We start from the raw sequence: 27,019 nt of genomic DNA, 5'->3' as shown, positions 1-27,019 counted from the left end.
CAGCCCAAATAAAATAGCTGTCTTGCAGGTCCTCTGGTCTCCTTTCAGTACCATCAGTAGTCTAACCATAACAACTATATATATATATATATATATATATATATATATATATATATATATATATATATAATAGAGGGAAACATTCCACGTGGGAAAAATATATTTAAAAAGAAAGATGATGAGACTTACCAAACAAAAGCGCTGGCAGGTCGATAGACACACAAACAAACACAAACATACACACAAAATTCTAGCTTTCGCAACCAACGGTTGCCTCATCAGGAAAGAGGGAAGGAGAAGGAAAGACAAAAGGATATGGGTTTTAAGGGAGAGGGTAAGGAGTCATTCCAATCCCGGGAGCGGAAAGACTTACCTTAGGGGGAAAAAAGGACAGGTATACACTTGCACACACACACATATCCATCCACACATACACAGACACAAGCAGACATTTACAAATGTAAACTTCATGTACATATAATCATCATCAATCCACCAGCCAGATGTCTTAGCCAACCCCTTTGTGGACCAGTTGATTTTAGAGTGTGATTAAGGTTCTATTCTACTGATCATATTATATTCAAACTTAGAATTCCTACACACAAAAGGTTCTAGTAGTTCTTCAATGTGTGGTACTTCATGAAGCACATTCCCTTATGAAGAGGTACCTTGCATAATGAGCAGTGGGTTTCCTTCCTCAACTTGGGTGTACTGAAATGTTGCCGGAGTTGGACGGATATTTCTTGAGCCCTGATCCAAACATTGACTCTGGTTTGTGTTTCTTCATATCCCCTGATAGTCTTTGAAGATGGTCCTGTTTAGATGTTCAAGACGTGGGAGTCTTCCTGGGGTATCTGTCTTCTCTTTCATCGTACCCCTGAGCATTCACTTCTGGCTGCTGCATTGATACTCAGTATCTGGCTCTCTCCAACAGGAATGACTTGTTCTTCATCTTCTTTTCAGGGGTTTGTGTTCTATACACCATGAAGGCATTGAATAGCGCACAGCTGATCAGCCAGAGGACTGTCTTCTTGCTCCATTTGACAGTCTTTCTCAGGACTCAGTAGTATGACAAATACTGGGCTGCTCTGTCCATGCCCTTCATGTAGTTACTGTTCTGTAAGATACAGTTAGGCTTCTTCACAACACCTCTCTTGCTTTCTACACTCCTCATCATAGCTGGATGTACAGTGCTAACCAATTGCCCCATCTGCTTGTCTTCCAACCTTGTAAAACCATATCTCCTTTCCAGCTGTACATGCTTTCCCCATTCTTGAGATTGTTTACAGCAGTTAAAAACTCAGGTGGAAATCTCCTATTGGTCGTTACTGTCCCACAGACTCTACCCTTCCTTGCAAGCAGGTTATCTGCAATTGTCACACTGTAGTAGTTGTCCGGATAGACGTGATGCTTATGTCGAAGTGTGGTTCTGTCCAATCTTTTCCCTTCCCCACTATACATTTCCATGTTACGTATGTAACCTGTTGTGGCCTCACATACCATTTGCACATGTAGGCCACATTTTGCCAGCTTTCGAGGATTATATATAGAGGGAAACATTCCACGTGGGAAAAATATATCTAAAAACAAAGATGATGAGACTTACCAAACAAAAGTGCTGGCAGGTCGATAGACACACAAACAAACACAAACATACACACAAAATTCAAGCTTTCACAACAAACGGTTGCTTCGTCAGGAAAGAGGGAAGGAGAGGGAAAGACGAAAGGATGTGGGTTTTAAGGGAGAGGGTAAGGAGTCATTCCAATCCCGGGAGCGGAAAGACTTACCTTAGGGGGAAAAAAGGACAGGTATACACTCGCACACACACGCGCGCACACACACACACACACACACACACACACACACACACACACATCCATCCACATATACACAGACACAAGCTGAAATGTCTGCTTGTTTGGGCAGAGATGTCAGTCGAGGCGGAAGTACGGAGGCAAAGATGTTGTTGAAAGACAGGTGAGGTATGAGCGGCGGCAAATTGAAATTAGCGGAGATTGAGGCCTGGCGGATAACGAGAAGAGAGGATATACTGAAGGGCAAGTTCCCATCTCCGGAGTTCTAATAGGTTGGTGTCAGTGGGAAGTATCCAGATAACCCGGACAGTGTTAACACTGTGCCAAGATGTGCTGCCGTGCACCAAGGCATGTTTAGCCACAGGGTGATCCTCATTACCAACAAACACTGTCTGCCTGTGTTCGTTCATGCAAATTGACAGTTTGTTGCTGGTCATTCCCACATAGAAAGCTTCACAGTGTAGGCAGGTCAGTTGGTAAATCAAGTGTGTGCTGTCACACATGGCTCTGCCTTTGATCGTGTACACCTTCCGGGTTACAGGACTGGAGTAGGTGGTGGTGGGAGGGTGCATGGGACAGGTTTTACACCGGGGGCGGTTACAAGGGTAGGAGCCAGAGGGTGGAGAAGGTGGTTTGGGAATTTCATAGGGATGAACTAAGAGGTTACGAAGGTTAGGTGGACGGCGGAAAGACACTCTTGGCGGAGTGGGGAGGATTTCATGAAGGATTGATCTCATTTCAGGGCAGGATTTGAGGAAGTCGTATCCCTGCTGGAGAGCCACATTCAGAGTCTGATCCAGTCCCGGAAAGTATCCTGTCACAAGTGGGGCACTTTTGGGGTTCTTCTGTGGGAGGTTCTGGGTTTGAGGAGATGAGGAAGTGGCTCTGGTTATTTGCATCTGTACCAGGTCGGGAGGGTAGTTGCGGGATGCGAAAGCTGTTTTCATGTTGTTGGTGTAATGGTTCAGGGACTCCGGACTGGAGCATATTCGTTTGCCACGAAGACCTAGGCTATAGGGAAGGGACTGTTTGATGTGGAATGGGTGGCAGCTGTCATAATGGAGGTACTGTTGCTTGTTGGTGGGTTTGATGTGGACGGACGTGTGAAGCTGGCCATTGGACAGGTGGAGGTCAACGTCAAGGAAAGTGGCATGGGATTTGGAGTAGGACCAGGTGAATCTGATTGAACCAAAGGGGTTGATGTTGGGGAGGAAATTCTGGAGTTCTTCTTCACTGTGATTCCAGATCATGAAGATTTCATCAATAAATCTGTACCAAACATTGGGTTGGCAGGCCTGGGTAACCAAGAAGGCTTCCTCTAAGCAACCCATGAATAGGTTGGCGTACGAGGGGGCCATCATGGTACCCATGGCTGTTCCCTTTAATTGTTGGTATGTCTGGCCTTCGAAAGTGAAGAAGTTGTGGGTCCGGATGAAACTGGCTAAGGTAATGAGGAAAGAGGTTTTAGGTAGGGTGGCAGGTGATCGGCGTGAAAGGAAGTGCTCATTCGCAACGAGGCCCGGGACGTGCGGAATATTTGTGTATAAAGAAGTGGCATCAATGGTTACTAGGATGGTTTCCGGGGGTAACAGACTGGGTAAGGATTCCAGGCGTTCAAGAAAGTGGTTGGTGTCTTTGATGACGGATGGGAGACTGCATGTAATGTGTTGAAGGTGTTGATCTGCGTAGGCAGAGATACATTCTATGGGGGCTTGGTAACCAGCTACAATGGGACGGCCGGGATGATTGGGTTTGTGAATTTTAGAAAGAAGGTAGAAGGTACGGGTGCGGGGTGTTGGTGGGGTCAGGAGGTTGATGGAGTCAGGTGAAAGGTTTTGTAGGGGGCCTAAGGTTCTGAGGATTCCTTGAAGCTCCGCCTGGACATCAGGAATGGGATTACCTTGGCAAACTTTGTATGTAGCGTTGTCTGAAAGCTGACAAAGATGATGTGACTTACCAAATGAAAGCGCTGGCAGGTTGATAGACACACAAACAAACACAAACATACACACAAAATTCAAGCTTTCGCAACTAACGGTTGCTTCATCAGGAAAGAGGGAAGGAGAGGGAAAGACGAAGGGATGTGGGTTTTAAGGGAGAGGGTAAGGAGTCATTCCAATCCCGGGAGCGGAAAGACTTACCTTAGGGGGAAAAAAGTACAGGTATACACTCGCACACACACACTCATATCCATCCGCACATACACAGACACAAGCAGACATTTGTAAAGGCAAAGAGTTTGGACCAAATATATATGGTCTGAAAATGATCTGCAAATTGCTGGGGAACTGGTTGGACCTTTAGAGCCAGTCTGCTGGATCATCCTATTGTGAATAGTCAGAAAAATGTCATATATTCCATATCTGTTCCCATCAATTGTGACTTATCAGTTGTTTGATGATAGGAGTTTCAATCAAAGGTTGTGTGCTCCAGTAATCCTGATAACTGCCCTTTCTATCTTGTCCCATCACAAGCATGATCACTAAAAATTGTTTCATTTCAACAACTTAAATGTCAGTCCACTTTTGCATATTGGGTGATGCTTTACACTTATGTCAATTCTGACTGTAATATAGGTTAGATTGTGTTACAAAAATATCAAATAATTTGTAGCAAAAAAGTGAACTATAACCTCTAAAATACTACATGGATCATCAAGAACAAATGTAAGGCCTATCTGATCTTCAAAAGGTTCGAAATGTGTGCCTGGATTGTCTTTAATATAGCCATTGCTAATATCCATTACATGTAAACAAACATCTATCCCATCATCACTGCTAGCATCAATGTCACTCACCAACACACATGGCTGTTTCCGACACTTAGCTGACTTAGAGGTCCAAAACTCACTGCCACTAATATTATCACCACTGTCAATTTCTATATAACTTAGTACATCCTATAATGAATCTGCATATAAATCATGAAACATTTCATCGGTGCACAAAGCACGTTGCCAATGGTACGCCATCCTGTGCGTTGACTCCTGGCATGCAATATTACCTTTGTATATTTGCAGATTTCATAGCTATCATGATCGTACAAAAGGTCAAATATACTGACACTAGCATCTATACTCTTCCTACTCCATGCCTTGCCAGCAAATAGTTCAAACTTTACCCAACAGAGAATACAACTGGCATTACGCAAACTGAGATTTCTGTGCCCCGTCAGTCACTGCTGGCCGCTGTAGTATGGAGATCTCCAGGACCCATCATCAATGTGTTAAGAAGTATTTGTGAAACACAAACGAGAAAAATGTACACAACATAATTTGTGTAAATGAAAAATGTTTTGTATTGTGAAACATAACCAACAGTTCCCAAGAAAATTGTTTCAAAACAAGTTTAATAAATTACAATTCTCATTTTTTTATAATTTAATTTTTTTGCAAGCATTAGTGGACAAACAGACATCAACTGCCTCTGCTGCTAAACACAACAGTTCATTTTCCACAGCTGACCTTTATGAGGGTGGCATTCAAAATACTGGATGGCACTGCTTGGTAAAATGCTCATGTCTGGCACGGTTGAAGAGAGCTATCCATCACTAGTATGCTGGGCCCTTAAGAAGGAAGACACACACAGGATGAAAATTATACTCCAGGACAAGACGTATGAAATCATCAAACAGAAAAGATGAAAGTATTCTGTAAGAATGAAATTCAGTGCACAAATATAAATGAAATAAATGACAGACATTTGCGTCATGCTAGTATCCTCTGCATTGCACTTCACAGAGGTTTGCAGAGTACGTATGTAAATGTTGATGCAAAAGAGAGCCAGGCATTCTGGCACTAGTATGCAACACATCATCCTCAATGTGCTGCAGTTTCATAACATGCCTACCATACCAAATAGCAGTGGAACTAAAGATGAATTTATTGGTACCTGATAGGGATCTTTTGCAGTATTTTCATGCTGAAAATGTGGATTTGTAAGAAGAACTGTTGCAGGGGGCAGAGACCCATGTTTCAATATTGATAACAAGAAACAAGTTATCTTTCTCTCTGTGTTAAGATGAATAAGGTGCAGTTTTGAAACACTAAATAGATAGGAGAGCATCAATCACTAGTGCTACATAAGGAGATCTCCTCAAAAATCACCTTCACCATGTAAACATTAATAACAGATAAGGGCTGCTGAGTCCCAGTTTTTTATGCTGCTTGTAATTCAAAAGTACTTATATCACATGAAAAGAGAATTTCATCAATTGGTGAAAAATGAGGTTTTAACATAGCTTACTTCCAGGAAAAATACTTATTTTCAAGATGTATTCACACACTTCTAGTAAGCTGAAATACACACATTACACTTCCCAGGGACTTTACTGAGCTATGGCATTATTATATGCCCTAGGTAAATAATGGATTTGACACATAAGCTATAATAAAGATTTTTATTTGAAACAGCTCCAGAGTTGTCAAGTTAAATACATGTAATGTAGTGTACCTGTTGATGATTCAACTGCATAATCTCATGCCGCACTTTTATATCACTTTCGGAATTCCACATTTTTTTAACATCTGTTGGAGATGGAACATCAGCACATTTCTTTAGCGCACCTTGCCTTGAATTTGCAAGGCACTGTCCATAAAGCAGACCTAACTGATGCCGTGCCATGCAATAGCCTTCTTCCAACTGCTCAACAGTGTGGGACAATTGAGACAAATGCTTTTCTTGAACTTCGTACTCCTAAAACAAACAGAGCAAGTTAGTGAGATAACATGTGCTACACAATTTTATCACATCATGGCAGCAGACAATTACCAAACAATGTAATTACTATTCAATGGAACAGCAAAGACCACTAAGCTAGTCATTTTACTGATCAAACTATATCCAGTAACAGGAACCAAATACACAACTTGTTCAGTAATCTTCATACATTAATAAATATTTTTGACCTAAAATAGTGTAAGTTCACGTGCATTTACCAGGAGGCAGATTCTCTTACATACACATATATCACATTTACAGACTTTCATCAACAGGAGTTCATCCATTTGATGAAACAGAGGGAATAGTTGTACCAATAAGTCCTCTAATAGTGAGTAAACAATATATGTGATGGTTTTGAGGTTCCACTGGTTGAAACATATAATCTCAGCTTCCAAATATTGAGGAAAAGCTGAATAGGAACTTGAACATTGCTGAAGAGTTTATGAGCACAAAACTGCCCTTCCTTAAGGAAATTCAAGTGCCACATTTCAAAGCACAGTCACAAGTGATAAGGAATGTGAATGCCTTCTGTGAAGATAAACAGCTGCGAATGAAATATGCTTCTGAAGAAAGACAAATCAATACACATTCATGAGCAACTGAATCACTACCTTGTAGCTCGTAGTATCTACTTTTGTCCTGATGACAGCAGTGGTGCATCACAGAATATATTCCACAAGATGCTACAAGAACTGGGGTGATATCTTAATCCATTGTGTTCAAATGTTGCCGACAACTCATTTACATTGGTAGAAACAGGTGATGACAGACAAGATATGACCAATTGCACCGAGTTCAAGTGATACTGCTGCCACACAGGTTCTCTCAGATTTGTGGAATGTTCCTCAAACCTTTCTGACATATTTCAGGAGTTTTTGTATGTTCGTCCTTGCTGCACATGGTTATGGAGACTTCTGCTGTTCAATATGAAATGAAAATTAAAACACCTGCATCAATTGTTTCTGTATTTAATTTATTTACATGACACTATCCTTTCATTTGTCAACCAACAAGTCATTCGTTGATGAACAAAGGGATAGTGTTGTGTAAATCAGAGATCTACGGGCACCGATTATTTAATATGACTGCACCTGACATTGGATTCCTCCCAATTTACATTGGACATGGAGCCTGAAGATAGTACAAAAGAACACCAAAACTGTTGGTGTAAACAGATTAAATGCAAAAGAGATGGCTGTAGGTGTTTGAATTTTCATTTCATATTTCAAGAGTTGTGCAAAGGCTTGTTGAAGCTGCAGTTGCATGCAGGTTACTGAATGTGAACAAACAGATGCAGCCAATTTAACTGTACATTACTGTATCACTGTATGGTGAGAAAAAATGGCAAATAGATCAAGAGCCTTATTTCATATGACATAAGCTACTCCCACACAAGATGAGTCCTCTCTTGTTGGGAAACAAGATGAGTCACTTCTTGTAGTTTTCACATAATCATCCCCCGCCATCATCATGTACCAACACAAAGTGTAGGTCATTGGCCGTGACAGTCTTTTCTCCCATGCTTTAATCACTGAAATATGATGATGTTTCTGCCTCCATGCCAACCTGTACTCTGTCACACTTGGTGCATAAAGTGATGTGTTAAACTGTCTAGAGTAATTTGCTTATTAAGATGTCTTATGGAATGTGTACACTGTCACATTTGGTGCAGAAAGAGATATGTTAAAGTCTAGAGTAATTTGCTTATTAAGATATCTTATGGAATGTGTACCAGCAGCCTAGGATGAAACATCTTATTTTGCATTTTTCAAACTATTACGTCATATGAACTTATTCTCAGGGGAAACTCAAGTCATACTTGAAACATATTACTTCTGCGGAAGAAAGCAATCAGAGACATTACATGCTCTCAACATAAAGCACATTGTAAGACCTTGTTCTCTGAAAGTAAAATAATAACTGTTACAAATCTCATCAGGGTGGTGAAAATAAAAATGGCTTAGAGAGAAGAGTTCTTGGGTACAAAGAAACACAGCACAGGGAAGAAAATACATAGTAGATGCTGAAAGTGATCACTATTCACCTCTTGGCACTTTTGGGTCCTGGTCAGCAGATTGAAGCTGGACAGCTGGAAATGCTGCAATCTCATCCATAATGTTCTGCTGCAGTTCTTGAAGTCTATTAGGGTTCTTGTGATACACCTTAAACTTGAGGGATCCACACACTGACAGATCAGGTGACCTGGGTGGCCAGCTAGGGCCATGACCAGTCTGATCTCTGCTAACAACTCTGTCAGGCATGAAGACTGTGTAAATGTGCTCCAATGGTTTGGTCAGCTGTATGGGCAGTTGTTTCATTCTCTTGGAAGTAACTGTAGGTCTTTTCTTTCAAAATGTTGGCAATGTAATGCACCAAAGTCAGCATCTGATAAAACCAGATGTGACCAATAATGGGGTGGGCAGACACTGCACACCAAATCCCAACCTTCTGATCATGTAATTGTGTTTCGTCAAAGTTATGTGGATCCTCCACTGCTAAGAACCTGTGATTCTGTCAGCTGACATAACCATTCAGGTGAAACTAGACTTCATCAGACCTAAAGAACAAATCCATGTAGAAGCTATTCATTGTTATCTCAGTGAACAGCCACTCACAAAACTGGAGGCTCTAAGGAGCATCTGCTAGTTTTAATGCATGAACAACAGACACTCAACAACGATGTATGTGCAGGTCCAGGTGGAAGTAGTCGTCTGCACGATCGGTGTGATACGCCGGTTTCTTGTGACAGGCATTCGGTTGATTTGGTACGACTCTGGGTGAACTGCAACCACATCTTCTGGTGCTCAGGCATGTTTTGGAATGTTTTTTGACTTGTTCTAAACAGATCCTGTCTGACACCATTTTCAGACTAAGTGCTGCATGGCACTCTTTACTGGCACTTTGACACCATTAAACTTCTCAGCAAACAACTGATCACGCTGTTTCAGTAACTTTATCTTTCAATAATGAATGCCTGCTGCTCCACTGTGAGTCTCATCATCCCCTTTGCACTGCTCCACTCATACTTACACAGCCTGCACTGCACTCTGAACTGGTGTGGATCACATTGGTGGGCATACACATGGTGTGGGCATCATGGATTGTGGTTATATGCATACATTCACATCCAATTGTATCTATTTGTCCACGTCACTTTTATTTGCCCCACCCTGCATATATATCAAGTGTTAATCTATACAAAAAGAATCTGCATGAAGTAAAATGTAGAAATAAAATTCACAGTCACAACACATTTTTAAATCATATACATGCCATACTATAGACTATCAAAGATGATCAATGGCTGTGAGCTAGTGGGCCATAAAATATTTAGTAAGCTTCCACAGAAGGTACGAGACCTTCCAGAGTGAGTATTTATGAAAACATCAAATAATTGGCTTGTTGCCAACCTCTTTTATGAATTAAAAGGTTTTTTTGACTGTGACATGCAATTGTAAGTCAATAACTGGCATGCTGTAATGTTATATTTACTAACGTAATCATTATGTTGCACAAAAATTTCACTATTGCTGTAATGGCCTAATGATAATAAAATTATCCTATCTTGTGTGTAAAGGGAGGGGGGGGGGGGTTGCCAGGAACAGCCTGTAGTGAAGAGGTGGCTCTGAAAAAAATAGTTATGCATTATTACCCAACACTGAATTGGTGAATGATTTTCTGCTCTGTGGCCTATCTGCTGTTAACATTTGTGATTGTCAGTTACAATCTCTGTCATCAACATACTACAGGCCATGGCCCACAGTACTCATGAGGGAAGTCTTTCCCATATCAAGATGCTCACTTTACACCCTTGACATGAGTGTCTTATGCACAGGCAGACACAATCTGGACATGCTCAGCAACTATATTGTGTGGCTTAATCACCCTACATTCAGTTGCCATGTTGATAACCAATAATCTACCTGGGTCAAAATAACATTGTGACTGACAGCTAACTGTATACAAGGAAGCTACAATAGCAACAACCAACCAGAGCATAAGTCTGGTCACAGCTTCTACCTTCTCACTGTTGTCACATCATTCTGTTATCCTAGCCACTAATTTCCAGTCAGCTGCTGACGACAATTGCAGTTTGTAATATAGCTGATGTGATTTATTCTTACATGCTTTGTTTCTCACTGTGGTGTGTTTTTGTTATGGAACATGTGAAACAAACTGTGAAATTGCTTACAAATATGACTGTGAACTTCATCTTCTTATATGATAATAGTGGAAAAATTCACGTGTGTACAAAACTTTGACAATACTCTAACAGATGATAAACTACAACAATCATACCATACTGTATTTCTGCATGTGTTAGAGTTCTATTAAATTTTTTGTAGCTCCTTTATTAGTCCAGAAGATGAGTACTGCACAGTCTAAATCGGTAACCAGCTCAGATCATATTCATAGGTGTCAAATTGCTTGCCTCTCACTCAGCTGTTCCTTATCCAATATTGTATTGCTACCATGTTCTCCTCCCTCTTCTTCCTATTCCATTACGTCTACCAACACCTTTTGGATTGTTCTTTACAATCTTTCAGTGTGTCATTTTTATTATTTTTCTTGACAATGAGCATTCACACATTCTCTTCACACAGGAGAATTGTTTGTTCTCCATTCCTAAAACATTTTGCTGTGCATACTCTTTAATCTGAAAGCAATTTGTTGTTTGTTTAATTAGTTGTGTTTCAGCAGAATCTGCAAACATTCACAATACTCACTCACTTTTTCCTATTGTTGCTCAAGATTCGATGCAAAAATACTTGTCCTCTCCTCCCTTCTTTCCATAATCATTCATACGATATGAAACAAATTTCAGAAGATATAGGACATAATATCAGATCGCAGTCAATGAACAACTAGCATTAGGCAGTTTTGCAGACTTAGGAGAAGTACTACAGAACTTTTTTTGTATACTATTGCTTAAATAAACAACTTGAGTCTGTATAAGTGTCATGCTAGTCCATTGTTACAGCACAGTTAGATCCATTAAACATTCCAAACAACATTTTTGTCACACTTTGAATAGCTCAAAACTGAGAAAAAAAAGTAGTAGTAGAAGAAGAAGAAGAAGAAGAAGAAGAAGAGGAAGAAGAACAGATCTGTACTTAACAGTTGGACAGATCATACCAATACTCAAGAAATGAAATAGGAATAATCTGCTGAATTACAGACCCATATCACCGATGTCAGTTTTCAGTATGAGTTTGGAACATATATTGCATTCAAACATTATAAATTACCTCAAACAAAACGATCTATTGACAAATAGGCAGCACAGATTCAGAAAAATATCATTATTGCGAGACAACTATCTCTTCATTCACACAATGGAAACTCCAGGTAGGAATATCAACAATGCAGAAAAAGATAGATTGCTACTTACCGTAACGAGGACTGACATGAGATACTGGAGTTGGCAGCTGTGTGTGCATGAGGTGTGCTTGCTTGAGAGTGTCTGTGTGAATGTTGTGTGTGTCTCTCTCTTTACTGATGAAGGCTGTGGCTGAAGGCTATATGTGAGTGTCTTTTAATCATGCCTGTCTGCAACTTGATGTGTCTTCTTTATGGTAAGTAGCAATCTATTTTTTCCTACATTCTTGTCTTTATTCATACAAATTAACGAGTGCTGTCATCAAGGAATTTCAAATTCACTCCATATTTCTAGATTTCCAGAAGGATTTTGGCACCATTCTTTCTAAAGAAATTGGATGCCTATGGAGTATCATCTCAATTGTGTGAGTGGATTCATGATTTCCTGTCAGGAAGGCAACAGTTTGTAGAAAATGACAAATCATAGAGTAAAATAGGAGTGATATCTGAGAATACCCAAGGTACTGTTATAGGTCCTCTGCTGTTCCTATTCTATATGAATGATTCAGCAAACAATCTGAGCAGACTTCTTAGATTGTTTTCAAATGACACTGTCATTACTGTCTAGTAAATTCCTCAGCAGACCAAAACCATATGCATAATTATTTAGACAAGATATTCATACTGTGCAAACAGTGGCAATTGAATGTAAATAATGTAAAATGTGAGGTCATGCACATAAGTGCTAAAAGGCTTTTGTTAAATTTCATTACACAATAAATCAGACAAATTTAAAGGCTGTCAATTCAATTAAATAATTAGGGATTAAAATTATGATGAACTTAAATTGGAACAATCACATATATATAATGTCATGGTGAAAGTGAATTGAAGATTGTGTTTTACTGGCACAACATTTAGAAGATGCAACAGGTTTATTAAAGAGATTGCCTACACTATGCTTGTCTGTCCTCTTCTGGGGTGTTGCTGCATCATATGGGATCCATATCAAATGGAGTTGACATAGGACCTAGAAAAAGCTCAAAGAAGGGCAGTTCATTTTGTATTATCGAGCCACAAAACTTCAATCACTAACTTTCTCCTCCAAATGTGAAAATATTTTGTTGGTACCCACATGCATAGGGAGAACTGAATTCCATAATAAAATAAGAGAAATCAAAACTCACATGGAAAAACTTCAGAATTTGTTTTTCCTGCCACTGTTTGAGATTGTAACAGTAGAGAAATAGCTTGAAGGTTGTCCAATGAGCTCTCCATCAAGCACTTAACTGTGAACTGCACAGTAGTGATGTAGATGTAGATATAGAAGATATGATGAAGAAGAAGAAGAAGAAGAAGAAGAAGAAGAAAAATAAGAGAACAAATTGTCCTGCATTCTAAAAGAAAGAATGAATTAATATTAGAGTTACATGACGTTAGTCATCAAGCCCATAGGGGACAGAGCACATTCTAATTCTCAAATGAGAGGAGTGGGGAAAGGAATTGTCTATAGCGTGTTAAAGCAACCATATAAAATTTTACTTGAAGCACACCAGTTCTCTATTAATAGACATTAGTTCCAAAAGTGATACTTATAGCAGTACTAGTACACAATTTCTGAGTTGCAATTAGTTAGCTGTATTAAATTTTAGCATGAGGAAGTGAACTGCAACTAGGTTTTGACAGTGTTTAAAGCTTTAAATTACGTTATCTCTTTTGCATTTGTGAGAACTAGGTTCACAGGTAAGGTAATACTCATCAATATGGATTTTGGCCATTATAAGAAATTAATGGAAGAGTTGATGATTGCCTCTGAACAGCTGGAATGTGCAATGAAAACAGTCAAAAAGTTTCACATGAACACAGCAAAATTTGTCAGTGATGGAGTGGCGTCGCAGTCTCTTGTTGTGATAAATATGTCATGGAACTCACGCATTTATCATATTACTGATATGGTCTACAGAGAAACCTGGACTGGTGCCTGTCACATGATGGTGGTTGGCACATCATGTGCAGATCTGAAACCAGCTCCATACTTCTAATGAGAAGTGTTGAGGTACTGTCTCCTGCTGATACTGAGACAGAGACAATGGTCCTCACCTCTCCTGCTGGAGAAGTGGCCTCTCCTTTGTCATGGTCAGAGCTTAGTTGTGTGATGCTCCCTCTTAGCAAATAGTGGCACAAAAGAGAAATAATCTACTATGCATCTTCGGAGGAATTGTCCACTTTATGGAAGAGGCTATCCTGGAAGCAATTGAAGGAATAAATCGCATCCCGTTTCTGACCACAAAAACTGTCATCACACTATCGACTTCAGTCCATAACTACCCCCTAAAAACTGAAGAATCAGAAATGAGGCCTTATATTATCCTAATATGATTAAGTCAAAGTGACATAATCAAAACTGGCTTGGCATCATCAAACAGATATCATAATATAGCATAACCCATTATTGGGAGAATCATAATGTGCATGGTGATACTTTTCATGTTGACACTAACAATATCTGTCTACCACTGGAGCTCATTTTTGATTCTGTTCAGAGACTGAAGGAAATGGTGAATACAATTAGACTGAATTGTGAGGCCTTGTTTCATCTACTGCTTTGCAGCAACAGTGCAAGAATCTCTGGTCTTGGTGTCATGTGGAGTGTTGGTAGCACTGGTGCCCTTCTGTGGCTGTCTCTGTGTTATTAGTGAAAAGCAGACAATCTTCATATGGAAAAATGATTGAAGCACATTTTATATGTAAATTTGTTCCTTTATATCTCCTTCATCAGGACAATTGAAGATTTCGTGGCTTGAAGTTTTGTATTTAAATTATCACATAAGACAGCATCATGCATAGTAGGCTGTATTTTGCCAATAGTAAACATTGTCAAATATTAAGTAACACTCATGATAAGTAGTGGTTAAAGGTTACATTTTAATGTAAATTAATTAATTAACATAGTGCAGTTAAGTGAGGGATGAGTTTTTGGTTTTCAGCAGAAATAACTAACTTTTTAGCGTTATATGATACATCTGAATTGCTAACCTGTGGGCTTAATTTCTTGCAGCTTGTAAACAACAAAAATTCAAGTATTGTTAAGTGATTTAGTTCTATGTTTAAATTTATAGCCTATTTTGTAAATTATGATAAGTGTGGATGTTGCATAGGGTTGTCAGATAAGGAATGGTAAGTGAGGATTGCGGACGGGAGTTCCATCGTGGCGACTGTAATGAAGAATTTAATGGGGAACTCAGCAAGGCCTGTTCACTGAACTGTTGGGTCTACAAAAACACAAGATAATAGCTCAACAGGAAGCAATGATCTCTGTCCTTCAGGCTGAATTAGATTACCTGAAATTTGAAACAGATAGGATAAAGGGGCAAAAATACCGTGGGAACCATGTAAAGGTCACAAGTAATGGGTGAGAGGGTAACAGCTCTTCAACTTTTTCAACTACACTTGAGCTTACAGTATCCAATAAGTATGGCTTGTTAGGTTAAAGTAGAAGAGGAAAAGCGCACCCAGGTGTAGGTCACAGCACAGTACAACAGACTTGTAGCAAAGTAACTAAGTGGAGATCTGTATCAAAAGTGAGCAGCCTGGCTAAAAGCAGAAATTACAGTATTAGGTATGATCTGTATAGAATAGGAATAGCAACTTCATGCACAAGTGCAACTTTTGTGGAGGTCCTGCAGGGCAATGATCAGCCCTGGATTAACACTACTGTGAGCCATGTGAACATGGAATTGTGCTGACTGCTGCTGAATCAACTGAAATTTCATAAGAGTACAGTGTCTGGTGCAACAATTGGGAAATGGGGATGTACTAGACATGGCCTATACCTGAATAAAAGAGTGAAAGATAAGTCAGCTGAGCTTCTTGCAGAAAATTTATGGGGGACATCATCATACAAAGCAAGATTCTTGTGGTTGCTGGTGTCAAAGAGGTACCTTCTTTAGATTATAATCAATATACAGGAAGCCTGTTTTGAAAGAAATCAAAATAATGGAAATCCAACACACAATGCTTAAGAATCCACCATAAGGTGAGCTTACCAGTAATTCATCAGAATATTAGAGGATTGAGTAATAAGGTACAAGAGCTTCTTGCTGTTTGGAAAATTCCAAGAGCTCTAGAAAAATAGATATCCTATGCCTATTTGAACATTACATAACTACACGTTTAGAGAAGTTAAATATAAATTAATATAAAAGATCACACTCTAGCATCTCACTCCTTCTTCCTTCCTTTCTGCAGCCCTGAAACCAACCAAATTCGAGTTGGTACTGGTACAGAACTTTAAACCATACCTGAATATACGCTATTATTACATTGGGGTCACCACTTCTACAAGCATTCTAAAGCTACTGCCAGCTTCCATGTGGGGAGGAATCTGGATAGTCCTTCTATCTGTGTCTAGTGTATTTCATATGGTCAAATGTGACAAAGTTTTTCAAAAGTGTCTGGATATCCCATAACTGCGGCAGGATGTGGGAACCAGGCAGGACTACAGGCCACAGGACAGGGCTATAAATTATCAGTCATAGGTAGCAATTATGTTTAATAATCATTTCTTAAATGTAGTAGAAAATACGGGGTTCAGCAGTTCTAGAGAAAAATCAAAGCAACATGGTGAACAAGCAACAGACATAAAATTAAATCATACAGACATCTCACCCTCTTCTCATTTTGAAATTAAGAAAAATGTATATTCTCTCACAAATAGAAACTCATCTTGATTTGACAGTATTTCCAACAAAGTGCTGAAGACTTTTTCCCATGTAATAAGCACTGTCTTTTCTGTGATATGTAATTTGTCATTAACTCTCAGTATTTTTGTCCAGAGAACTTGAAATACATCATTTTTAAACTTCTCTATAAGAAAGTTGACACGAGAGATATCAATAACTACCAAACACTTTATTTACTGACATGACATCTTTTCCCCAAATTTATCAGCTTTCCACCTGAGCAAAAATAATATCCTCAGTAACTCGCTGTTTGGATTTCGGAAGAATTGCTGAATTGAGAACATCATTTATATATTCACTCACCAAAAACACAAAACAACATTGGCTGATATTTTGTGTGATGTATCTAATGCACCTGATCATGCGAATTACAATTTTCTCCCAGATAAACTGAGGTTTCATGGAATTGATGGTACAGCCAACTACTGGGTACCATCATATCTAACCAAAAGATTCCAGAAAGTTGTACTTAAAAATTTAACTAACATAAGCAAAAAAGATTCTTCTGAATGGAGACAAATCACCTACAGATTTCCAGAAAGCTCAGTCTTAAGTTCAAGATTGTTTCTTATATATGTAAATGACCTTCAGTCTAATATACAACAAAGAGAATTAATTATTTTTGCAGATGACTCTAGTATTGTAACCAATCCAAACAAATATACAGCAATGGAACAAACTGTAAATAATGTTCTTAAAAGTATTATGGAGTAGTTATCTGCCTATGATATTCAGTCCTGCACATCTGGAGGTACTATACCAATTATAAGTGTAGCACATGGTAAAGAAATAATAACTGAGTTGCTGTCCTCAAATATTTTTGGTGCCCATGTTGATGAGAATTTAAACTGGAAAGAGACACATTCTGTAACTCCTAAATCAACTTAGTTCAGCCACATTTTCACTCTGAATCATTGCAAATCTTGGGGACAGACAAATTAGTAAGATAACATATCTTGTGGATTTTCATTCAGCCATGTCATTTAGAACAATGTACTGAGGCAATCTAACTACTCCTTTACATTATATTTATTTCCCCACGACATTTACTCAAAATAAACCATTACAGCTCACAAGGAACAATGATGTACGTAATTAGATTGCCAGACAAAAAATGACATTCATTATTCAATATTATGGCTGTCTTTTGCACAAAAAGGAGTGCACATGCTGCCAACAAAGTTTTCGATCACTTACCCAACAACAAAAAATGTCTAACAGCCAAGATAAATTTGAAAACATACTGAAAAATTTTCTTCTTGACAACTTTTCCTATTACGTAGACAGCTTTATATTTTTGTAATGTGTAAAGGGTGATGGGTTGGAATTGCTAATTCACATCTGTATTTTTTAAAAAAATGAAAAATAAATAAATCCACTTGAAAATAATCAGCATGTAGTCATAATTACACAAGAATGTGCAATGCGAATGTAAGGTGACTCGTTCCATGTAATTATGATTCATCATACAAATGATCCACGGAACAAAAAACTAACTAACACAGAACTTTTTTTATTCTGTGAGAAGCTCAGCTATAAATTCTACAACCTTGGAGAGTTACCATGATTGATCAGATGTATGCACTGTACAATGCAAATACCTACTCAGGTGGCAGAGTTAAGTATACGGAATGTTTCTTAGGTAAGTTTATGCTCCAAGGACTTCAAAGAAAATCTTGTCATCTCTTAAATCATTTATCACACCTGATCATATAACAAATACAGAATGCCAGAATATTAAAATACTTGTAGTTAATTGCAGAACTGTACACAGCCAAGTCCAAGTAAGGGCCTTTCTGCAGGAAAGAAGTCATTCTCACAAAGCATTATGAACTGAGAGCTGGTTGGAGCCCAAAACAGAAAGTGTGGAAATTTTCGACACAACATGAAACATGTCATGGAAGGACAGATTAGAGTCCCCTGGATGTGAAGTAAAGTAATAAAAGATGGAAAACATCCACCCCAGTAATTTTTTAAAGCAGAGAATGTTAATACAACACATACTGTTACACTCTCACAAAAAAAAGACATGTAAGGAAACTGACAAACAAAATTTAATGGCAATTCCTGTTTCCACAAGAAGGATTCGGCATGAAGCCTAGAATAATTTCCACACTCAGGTCCTGGTTTAAGATCAGTCTAAAAATCCAAGAAAGCTCTGAATAAAGTCAACAAATGAATTCGAACTTCCATCTAGTCTCTCATGAATCATTCTGATGTTAAAACTAAAAAAAGAAAGCAAAAATTAAAAAGATCAACATTTAATACATTCACAAGACCCTACTAGCGATCTGATGGTAGCCCACTGTACACACTTACAAATGAGAGATATTATGTGCTTCAGGTGCTGGGAAACAACTTAGACTACTCAAAGTGAAATGGCAACAGGGACTGATGGAATTTCTAATAGTTTTACATAATTAGACAATTGAAATAGGTAGCAGATTCTGATGCAATTTCTGATAATTTTTAGATAATTAGCCCCTTTCAGAGATCACATTTACCAAGAATTTTTGATAAACCAAGCAGTTGTTGGTGAGTGGAATACAAAACAGGTAAAAGAATGGATGCACAAAATTAATAATTGACTTCCCTAACATCCATTTATATCATGAACTTGGAAAAGTATTCTATGCTTGAACATTGCGACACTAGCTTGAGTAATTTTTCACTGACGGTATCCAGTATTTTATAACCAATAACAAATATTCAACACTCAGTGGAAGTAATTTCCCAGTTTTACAATGATAACTGTAAAAAGGGAGATACATGTACTGGAGAAAGAGAGATTCTAAACTGGCTTTTAATAGGGGCTTATTGACTTCCCCACTTCACTTCACTCTTTGGCCACAATAACGACTGCATTACACATTCGTGAGTACAAATTCTATTATGTAAACCATGACACATTCCTCCTCCTTATTTCTTACAATTTTATAGTCAAATTTTTTTTAGAAATTTTAGGGAAAAAATTAATGAAAAACACTCACATTTAAAACCTTGAGTAACTGAATATTGAGCTTTGCTATGATTTCAGCACTTGAAAGCGGAATTTTACGAGGTTCAGTTTCACACGTAATGAAGTTATCAGTCTCTTCAGGTGTTTCAAGGTCTGCCAGTTTGTTATGTAATTCATCCACCTTCAACAAAGCTTTCTGAAGTTCCTTATAATTTTTCTGGTCCTCACACCTGTGAATATGCACTACATTTATTTTACTATGCCCAACAGAACACAAGCACTGTAACAACATATACAATACTTATTTTGGAAAGATAAGTTCTTCAAATAATTTTTAGTGACTATGACACTGTTCTACATATTAACAATAACAACAATGATATTACGAATATCTTGTGCTCTGAATGCAGTTTTCATAACTTGTTACACATCCACATAAAATTATTTCACTTTAAATAATGGAAAAAGTGAAGTTAATAATTCACCGTACAGTCAAGTGGTCTAAAGGTACACTAACAGAACTGAAAATACTGCTAAGAGTTTAGATGACGTCTTTCTTCATATCTAACAGAATACACCTACACTGATCAGCCAGAACATTATGAGCAACCACCTAATAGGCAGTATGCCCACATTTGGCATGGATAACAGTGGTGACGCATCACAGCACAGAAGCAATGAGGCCTTAGTAGGTCACTGGAGGGAGTTGACACCACATCTGCACACACAAGTCACCTGATTCCTGTAAATTTCGGGGAGGTAGGCAGTGAGCTCTGACACCATGTTCAATCACATCCCAGATATGTTTGGTCAGGCTCAGATCTCGTGAGTTATGGAGGCCATCACATCAATTGAAAATCGCCACTATATTCCTTGAACCACTCCATCACAATCATGGCCTTGTGACATGACGCATTGTCTCGCTGAAAAATGCCGCTGTTGTCAGGAAACGTGAGCATCATGGTCTGCAAGCAGTGTACGAACTCCTTGGCCATCATGGTGCCTTGCACAAGCTCCACTGGACCCATGGACACCCACATGAATTTTCCCCAGAGCATAATGGAGCCCCTGCCAGCTTGTCTCTGCCCTGCAGTACAGGTGTGAAGGAGCTGCTTCCCTGGAAGATGACGGATTCGCACCATTGGCATCAGACCATCCAACACTCTGCCACTGCAACATCATCTAGTGCTGATGGTCATGTGCCCATTTCAGTCATAGTTCCCACTGTCATGGTGTTAACGTTGGCACTTGCATGGGTCATCAGCTGCAGAGGCCCATTGTTAGGAGTGTTCAGTGTACTGTGTGTTCAGACACACCTGTACTCTGCCCAGCACTGAAGTCTGATGTTATTTCCACAACAGTTCACTGCCTGTTCTGTTTTACCAGTCTGCCCAGCCTGCAATACCCGGCAACCGTAATTAGGAGTGGCCACTCAACCCCATGATATCTGGATGTGGTTTCACCTTGGTTTTGCCACGTGTTGAAGACACTCACTGCAGCACTCCTTGAGCACCCAAAAAATCGTGCAGTTTCCGAAATGCTCATGCTGAGTCTCTGGGCCACCACAAACTACCCTCAGTCAAACTCAGACAGATCACACACCATCCTCATTTCATATATGGATAGCACACTCACTGATACTGCATACACCAATAGTGTGTCTGACTAACAGTCATTCCTCAACAGGTGACACCTTGATGGGTTGATATCTAGGTCAGTGGTCATAACGTTCTGGTTGATCAGTGTACACATACACACACACACACCCACCTCCTTGGACACACTGTGATGACTACATTTTACAACCACTGCAGATCAACTAGGGTGATGGTTGTACTGGGAGGAGTAGGTGAAGAGATAACAGAGGCACGGATTGGGAGTTACGAGTAAGAGGGAAGGGTTGCTGATGGCTGCGAGGTAGAGACATCAATTTGATGGGAAAGGAAAGGGCATCAGTGAGCTCATTCTGGTGCAGGAAGGAACAGTTGTGTCTGCATGTGGTGCGTAATGAAGTGGAGAAGTGAACTGGAAGACAGTGGGGATAGAACATAGGCAGAGGAAGACTGCAGAGAGAAGGGTCTGAATGTACATCAAGTGAAGCAGCAGCTGAGTGGAAAGGGGTGGAAATAAGTGTAGGGCAAGGTTAGTGGAAATTGAGGTCATGAGGTTTGTGGGACCAAAGGATGTGTTGTAAGGAAGACTGTCATCTACTTTACTAAGAGGCACTGGTATTATGGAGGGGCAGTTTGTGAAGAAGTCATTAAAGTTGAGTTACCTCAAGTTGAGCACATTATTCTCAATAGTGTGTTCTGCCACTGGGTGGTCAACTCATTCTTGGTCACCATTTGATGGTGACCATTCAGTTGAAGAGACTGCTAGTTAGTGGTTACGCCCACATAAATGGCTGTACAGAAGTCACAACAGAGCTAGTATATAACTTGACTGCTTTCACAGGTAGCGCTTCCTCTTTTGGGATACGATATGAAAGTGACAGGACTGAAATAGCGTGTTCTGGATGGGTGGACAGGACAAGTGTTGCACCTGTGTTGTACAGGGATATGATCATGTGGAAAAAGCTTGGTAGTGGTTGCTGTATCAGGATGGCCTAGGACATTTCCAAGAGTGAGTGGATAGCAGAATATCACATTGGGAAGGATGGAAAGTATTGACAGTAGAATGTTCATAATTTTCACACACAATGATATATAGTCAAAGTGATGGCAATGAATATGATTATGTTGTTCCAATCAGGGATTATCTTTAGAAAAGAGGGGTGCTCTTTTGCAGCTGGTCATGAGGGCATTTGGAGGATTAATAACATATGTGGATACCTCAAAGAAATCTCTTTGTGGGCTGTATATGTTGTATTGCCTGTATGTGAACAGCTTAGTAAGATTAGTATTTTATCCATCCTCAGCAACTGTAGTCCTATATAATGAAATAATAAGCAACCAGTAAGACCTTCATCATGCTGGGCAAAGGAGTGCTCATAAATGCAGATGTGGCACCCGCAGGTGGCCTGATCTTATGGAAGAGACTTTGAGGTGGGAAAAGGATGGTGGCTGCCAAAACTGAGATACTTCTGGTGGTTTATGGGCTTGATGAGAACAGACATTTGCATGGCACCATCAGAGGGATGACGGTCAAAATCCAGGAAGATGATTCGGTGGGCTGAAGAGGCACAGGTAAAACGGGTGGCAAGGGAGATGTTATGGCTGTGAAGGAATGAGTATAGAGTATTTGGTCCTGGGTTTTCAACTTGAAGGTGGGAGGTTTGGAATCTTGGGTGGCTAAGTAATGGGACAGAGGTGGCAGAACGATGTCAAAGGCACTGGTTTGTGTCTTGGGTAGGGGAAGCTAGCCTATAGGTAATGGGTTGAAGATATCGGTAAATTAGAGACAAGATTATTTCTTGGGTGCACAGTAATCAGCTAAAATGGTATTCTCAAGGTGGTTAAGTTTATGGATTTCTGGAGGTTTGGAGAAGTTAGGTGTAGGGCACTTTGAATTTGACAATGCTAAGCATGTGAGACAGCACGTAGATGCTAGAAAGTGACTGTCACTGTATCTGCATCTTTCCTATTCTGTTTGTAAAATTTACAGGATGATATAAAATTCTGAATTGAGAATTAAAAAATGGTATAAATAAGGTGAACTGTTCAACATACAGGAAGATGCTAAGCAGTGGACAGGCATCTAAAAACATGAGTTGCTTACCGACAGGATGCATTCCCCAGAATACATGTGCTCTGTGCTCTCTCTCTCTCTCTCTCTCTCTCTCTCTCTCTCTCTCTCTCTCTCTCTCTCTGGTCACAGTTGTCACACAGCACACAGTAGTAAGGAGAAAGAGATAATGGCTGTCCATGTGAGCATTCTTGGCTGAAGAATGTAAGTTTGATAGCTGACCTACAGTAATTAACATCTTTTTATGTGCTTGTCCACTGGTACATATTTAATAATACTGTGTATGTAATGCAGCTGAATACCACAACTGCAAAGGTTACAGGAGTTTTACAGATGTGTGCTAAATTGGAGTCTTGTAAACTGTTGCTGTTGTGGTCTTATGTCAGAAAAAAGGTTTCATGCAGCTCTCCACACTAGTGTCTTCATGCAGTGTACATTCATCTAAACTTGCTTACTGTATTCACCCTTTGTTGTGTCACAAATTTCTTTTCTTCCCAGTGCAATTCAGTGCCTCCTCATTAGTTACATGATCTACCCATCTAATCTTCAGCATTCTTCTACAGCACCACATTTCAAAACCTTCTATTCTCTTCCTGTCTGAAATGCTTATTACCCACATTTCATTTCTGTACAAGGTTACACTACAGATGAATATCTTCATAAAAAGACTTCCTTACACTTAAAATTATAACCAATGTTAAAGAATTACTCTTTTTTCAGAAATGCTTTCCTTGCTATAGCATCTATATTTTATATGTTCTCCAACTTGGCCACTGTCAGTTATTTCATTGCTCTGATACCAAAACTTATCTATTGGTTTCAGTATCTCATTTCCTAATCTAATTCCCTTGGCATTGCCTTAATTTAATTCCACATCTACACTTACACACATAATCCACAAGCCACCCTATGGTGCACATTGGGGATGGCACATTGTACCACTACAAGTAATTTCCCTTACTGGTTTACTCCCAAACAAGCCCTATTTTTTCTTATATTATGTTTGTGCTCCTTTAGCGGTGGCAGTAGGGTCATTCTGCAGTCAGCTGCAAATGCCAGTTCTCTAAATTTTCTCTACAGCGTTCCTTGAAAAGAATGTCACCTTGCCTCTAGGGATTCCCATTTGAGTTCCCATTAACAAAGCTAGCAGCCCCCTCTGAATTACTTTGATATCTTCCTTTAATCTAACCTTGTGGGTATCCCAAACACTCAGGCAGTCATCAAGAATGAGTTGCACTAGCTTTCCATATGCAGTCTCCTTTACACATGAACCACACTTTCCTAACACTCTTCCAATAAACCAAAGTCCACAAGCTCACTCCATTTCATACTGCACATTCAACTCTATTCCATTGCCCTTATTTTAATTGTGTTGATACTCATCTTATAATCTCTCTACCATTAATGACAGTTGTCAGTGAGGTCTACATAAATAATTTATAATATATTTTGACTCATTCCACATTTATCAGGGTCCTCCCTCATGATGGATTCAACCAGAAGGTTTATTTCAAATTACTGGAACGCATATGCATTTTTATTGAGAGACCATTACAGATTTGTGAGTTTTGGAAACTCCTGACTACTGCTCAGCAACTGTATTTGACATTGATATAAATTAAGAGACAATGCTATGAGTTGCTCTGCACAACAAACCTGGATAGCTCAGTTGGTAAGAGCATTTCTTGTGAAAGGCAAGGGTCTAGACTTCAGCATTGTTCTGAGACAAAACTTTAATTTGCCAGAAAATTTCATTCCAGTGAACACTGTTATAGAGTAAAATATTCATTCCGACGATTTCAAAGTTGACAAATTCTTATCAACAACTGACTGTTCTTAATCATGCAATCTTCTTTAGCTATTCACATTACTCTTCACTATTTGTGTCACACACTAGTTTTGTTCCAAGTAACAAAACTTATCAATTTTCTTTTTGATAGTTTTACATATATGTTTTCTGCTAATCATGCTTGTGATATCATTACCAAAATAACAGAAAGTCAAGAAGTATCTGTGAGATGAATAATAGAGAAAATTTCTTAACAATAGTATGAGAAAATATCCACACTACCTCAATTTATGAAGCTGATCTCTCAGTTCAGCACTGACCCCCTGTGAAATATGAAGTTCTGCTTGCAACCTCATAGCTGGATGGTACCAACCAGCCACATGTCGAGCATCTAATGCAAATAACAATCTCTCGAGAACTGGAGCTTCTAAGTGAACTATGCCACTACCTTTAAAACAGAAGATAACACAAAATAATTCAGAAATATACCTACTGCAACCGAAACATTTTTGTGTGTATATTTCAGAAAAACTGACATGTTCATAAACTAAATTTATGAGCACTTAATCATCAGCAAAATAACAATAGCAAAAAAAAAAAAAAAAAAAAAAAAAAGAATACAGCTGTACACATAGCATACAAGATGAGAAAATGCAGATAGGACGTAGCTAGCCAAAATAAACTAAATAGGATGAATTTGAATGGCTTTTTTCACTGAGTTTAACAACCACACTGATCACAACTTAAAAGTTTGAATCTCAAGCAAAATAACAATTGTTTGAACAAACCACAAGTTTTAATCTGACAGTAAGTATTCAAGTGATTGCATTTGTTTCCAAGCAAGGAACGGATATTTAGCTATGTCATAGGGGAAAGTAAAAACAATTACAAAAAACTTGAAAGTCAACAAATCAAACAATGGAAAATCCAGGATGGAATGTAACAATTATGAGAAGGAAAGTTGCTACTCATCATATAGCGGAGATGTTGAGTCACAGATAGGCACAACAAAAAGATTCTTACAATTAAAGCTTTCAGCCACTAAGGCCTTCATCAGCATCTCTGCTTATGGTGAGTAGCAACTTTCCTTCTCATAATTGTAGAATTCAACGGAGATTCATTAGACTGAAAAAGCAACAAAGCAATATCAATAATGCATGCACATCACCAAACTGGGCACAAGTTTCATCAAAATAATAAATGACAGTGACAAAATAATCCCAGTCTTTAAATCAATCTGGCATTTAAAACTATATGAAAGAGAATGGAGTAAAAATGATGAAAACAATGACAATGGAATCATATAAAATACTAGCTGTACCTGGGCACAGTTTGATGTGGCTCAGGCTGCTTAAATGGAAAACAAAGAAAAGAGAAATCAAATGTTTCTAATATTTAAAGGAATTGGATATATATCCTAATTTCCTTCTCTCTCCTGTCTCTGTCAATCGCCCCCTCACCCTTCCTTTTTCTAACACCTCCTCCTTCCCCTTCTCTCTGTCCATCTTCTCCCCCCCTCCTTCTCTCTACCCCTCCTCCTCTTTCTCTACCCATCTTCTCCACCCCCCACCCCCCCAAATCGCCAACTCCTCCTGTCCTCTCTCTCTCTGTCCATCCCCTCCTGGTCGTTTTTATGTCCCTTTCTCCTACTCCACTGTCCATTTCCTCTTTTCCTCTCTCTCTGAGCCTTGTTTACTGTTATTGAAAATTCAGATTCTGTAGTAGTATTCTAATCATAAACCAACAAGCCATAAATATAGCCTTCCTGTTCGCTAACAATTTTGTAAAGACTGAAAACTGGCAAAGACATGCTGTTGATCATATCAACATGGTTTCAAAAAACTGAAAGGCCTTTCTCAGACAACTGAAAACACATTGCGAGCAGCAGCACCAGTGCATGATGGGAGTGGCAACTGAGTTGGGTTAAGGATGGGGCTGGAGTGGGGAGGGGGGGGGGGGGCAGAGGCGGATAGCAAAGTGCTATAGGT

General features: G+C 39.1%; 1 protein-coding gene across 1 annotated transcript in view; it reads right to left on the bottom strand.

Annotated features, from left to right (window-relative positions):
• The window catches only part of LOC126188363 (centrosomal protein of 290 kDa-like), a 188,143-nt gene that overhangs the window by 91,565 nt on the left and 69,559 nt on the right, over positions 1-27,019 (bottom strand). The window contains exons 14-16 of the mRNA XM_049929965.1: positions 25,314-25,479; positions 19,590-19,788; positions 6,269-6,511 (exon numbers count right to left, since the gene is read on the bottom strand). Of these exons, the coding sequence (XP_049785922.1) occupies positions 6,269-6,511; positions 19,590-19,788; positions 25,314-25,479 (608 nt within the window). The remainder of the gene's footprint in view (positions 1-6,268; positions 6,512-19,589; positions 19,789-25,313; positions 25,480-27,019) is intronic.

The sequence above is a fragment of the Schistocerca cancellata genome, chromosome 1, assembly GCF_023864275.1.
Source record: "Schistocerca cancellata isolate TAMUIC-IGC-003103 chromosome 1, iqSchCanc2.1, whole genome shotgun sequence".
Lineage (NCBI taxonomy): Eukaryota > Metazoa > Arthropoda > Insecta > Orthoptera > Acrididae > Schistocerca > Schistocerca cancellata.
This window is presented reverse-complemented; position numbering and strand designations above follow the sequence as displayed.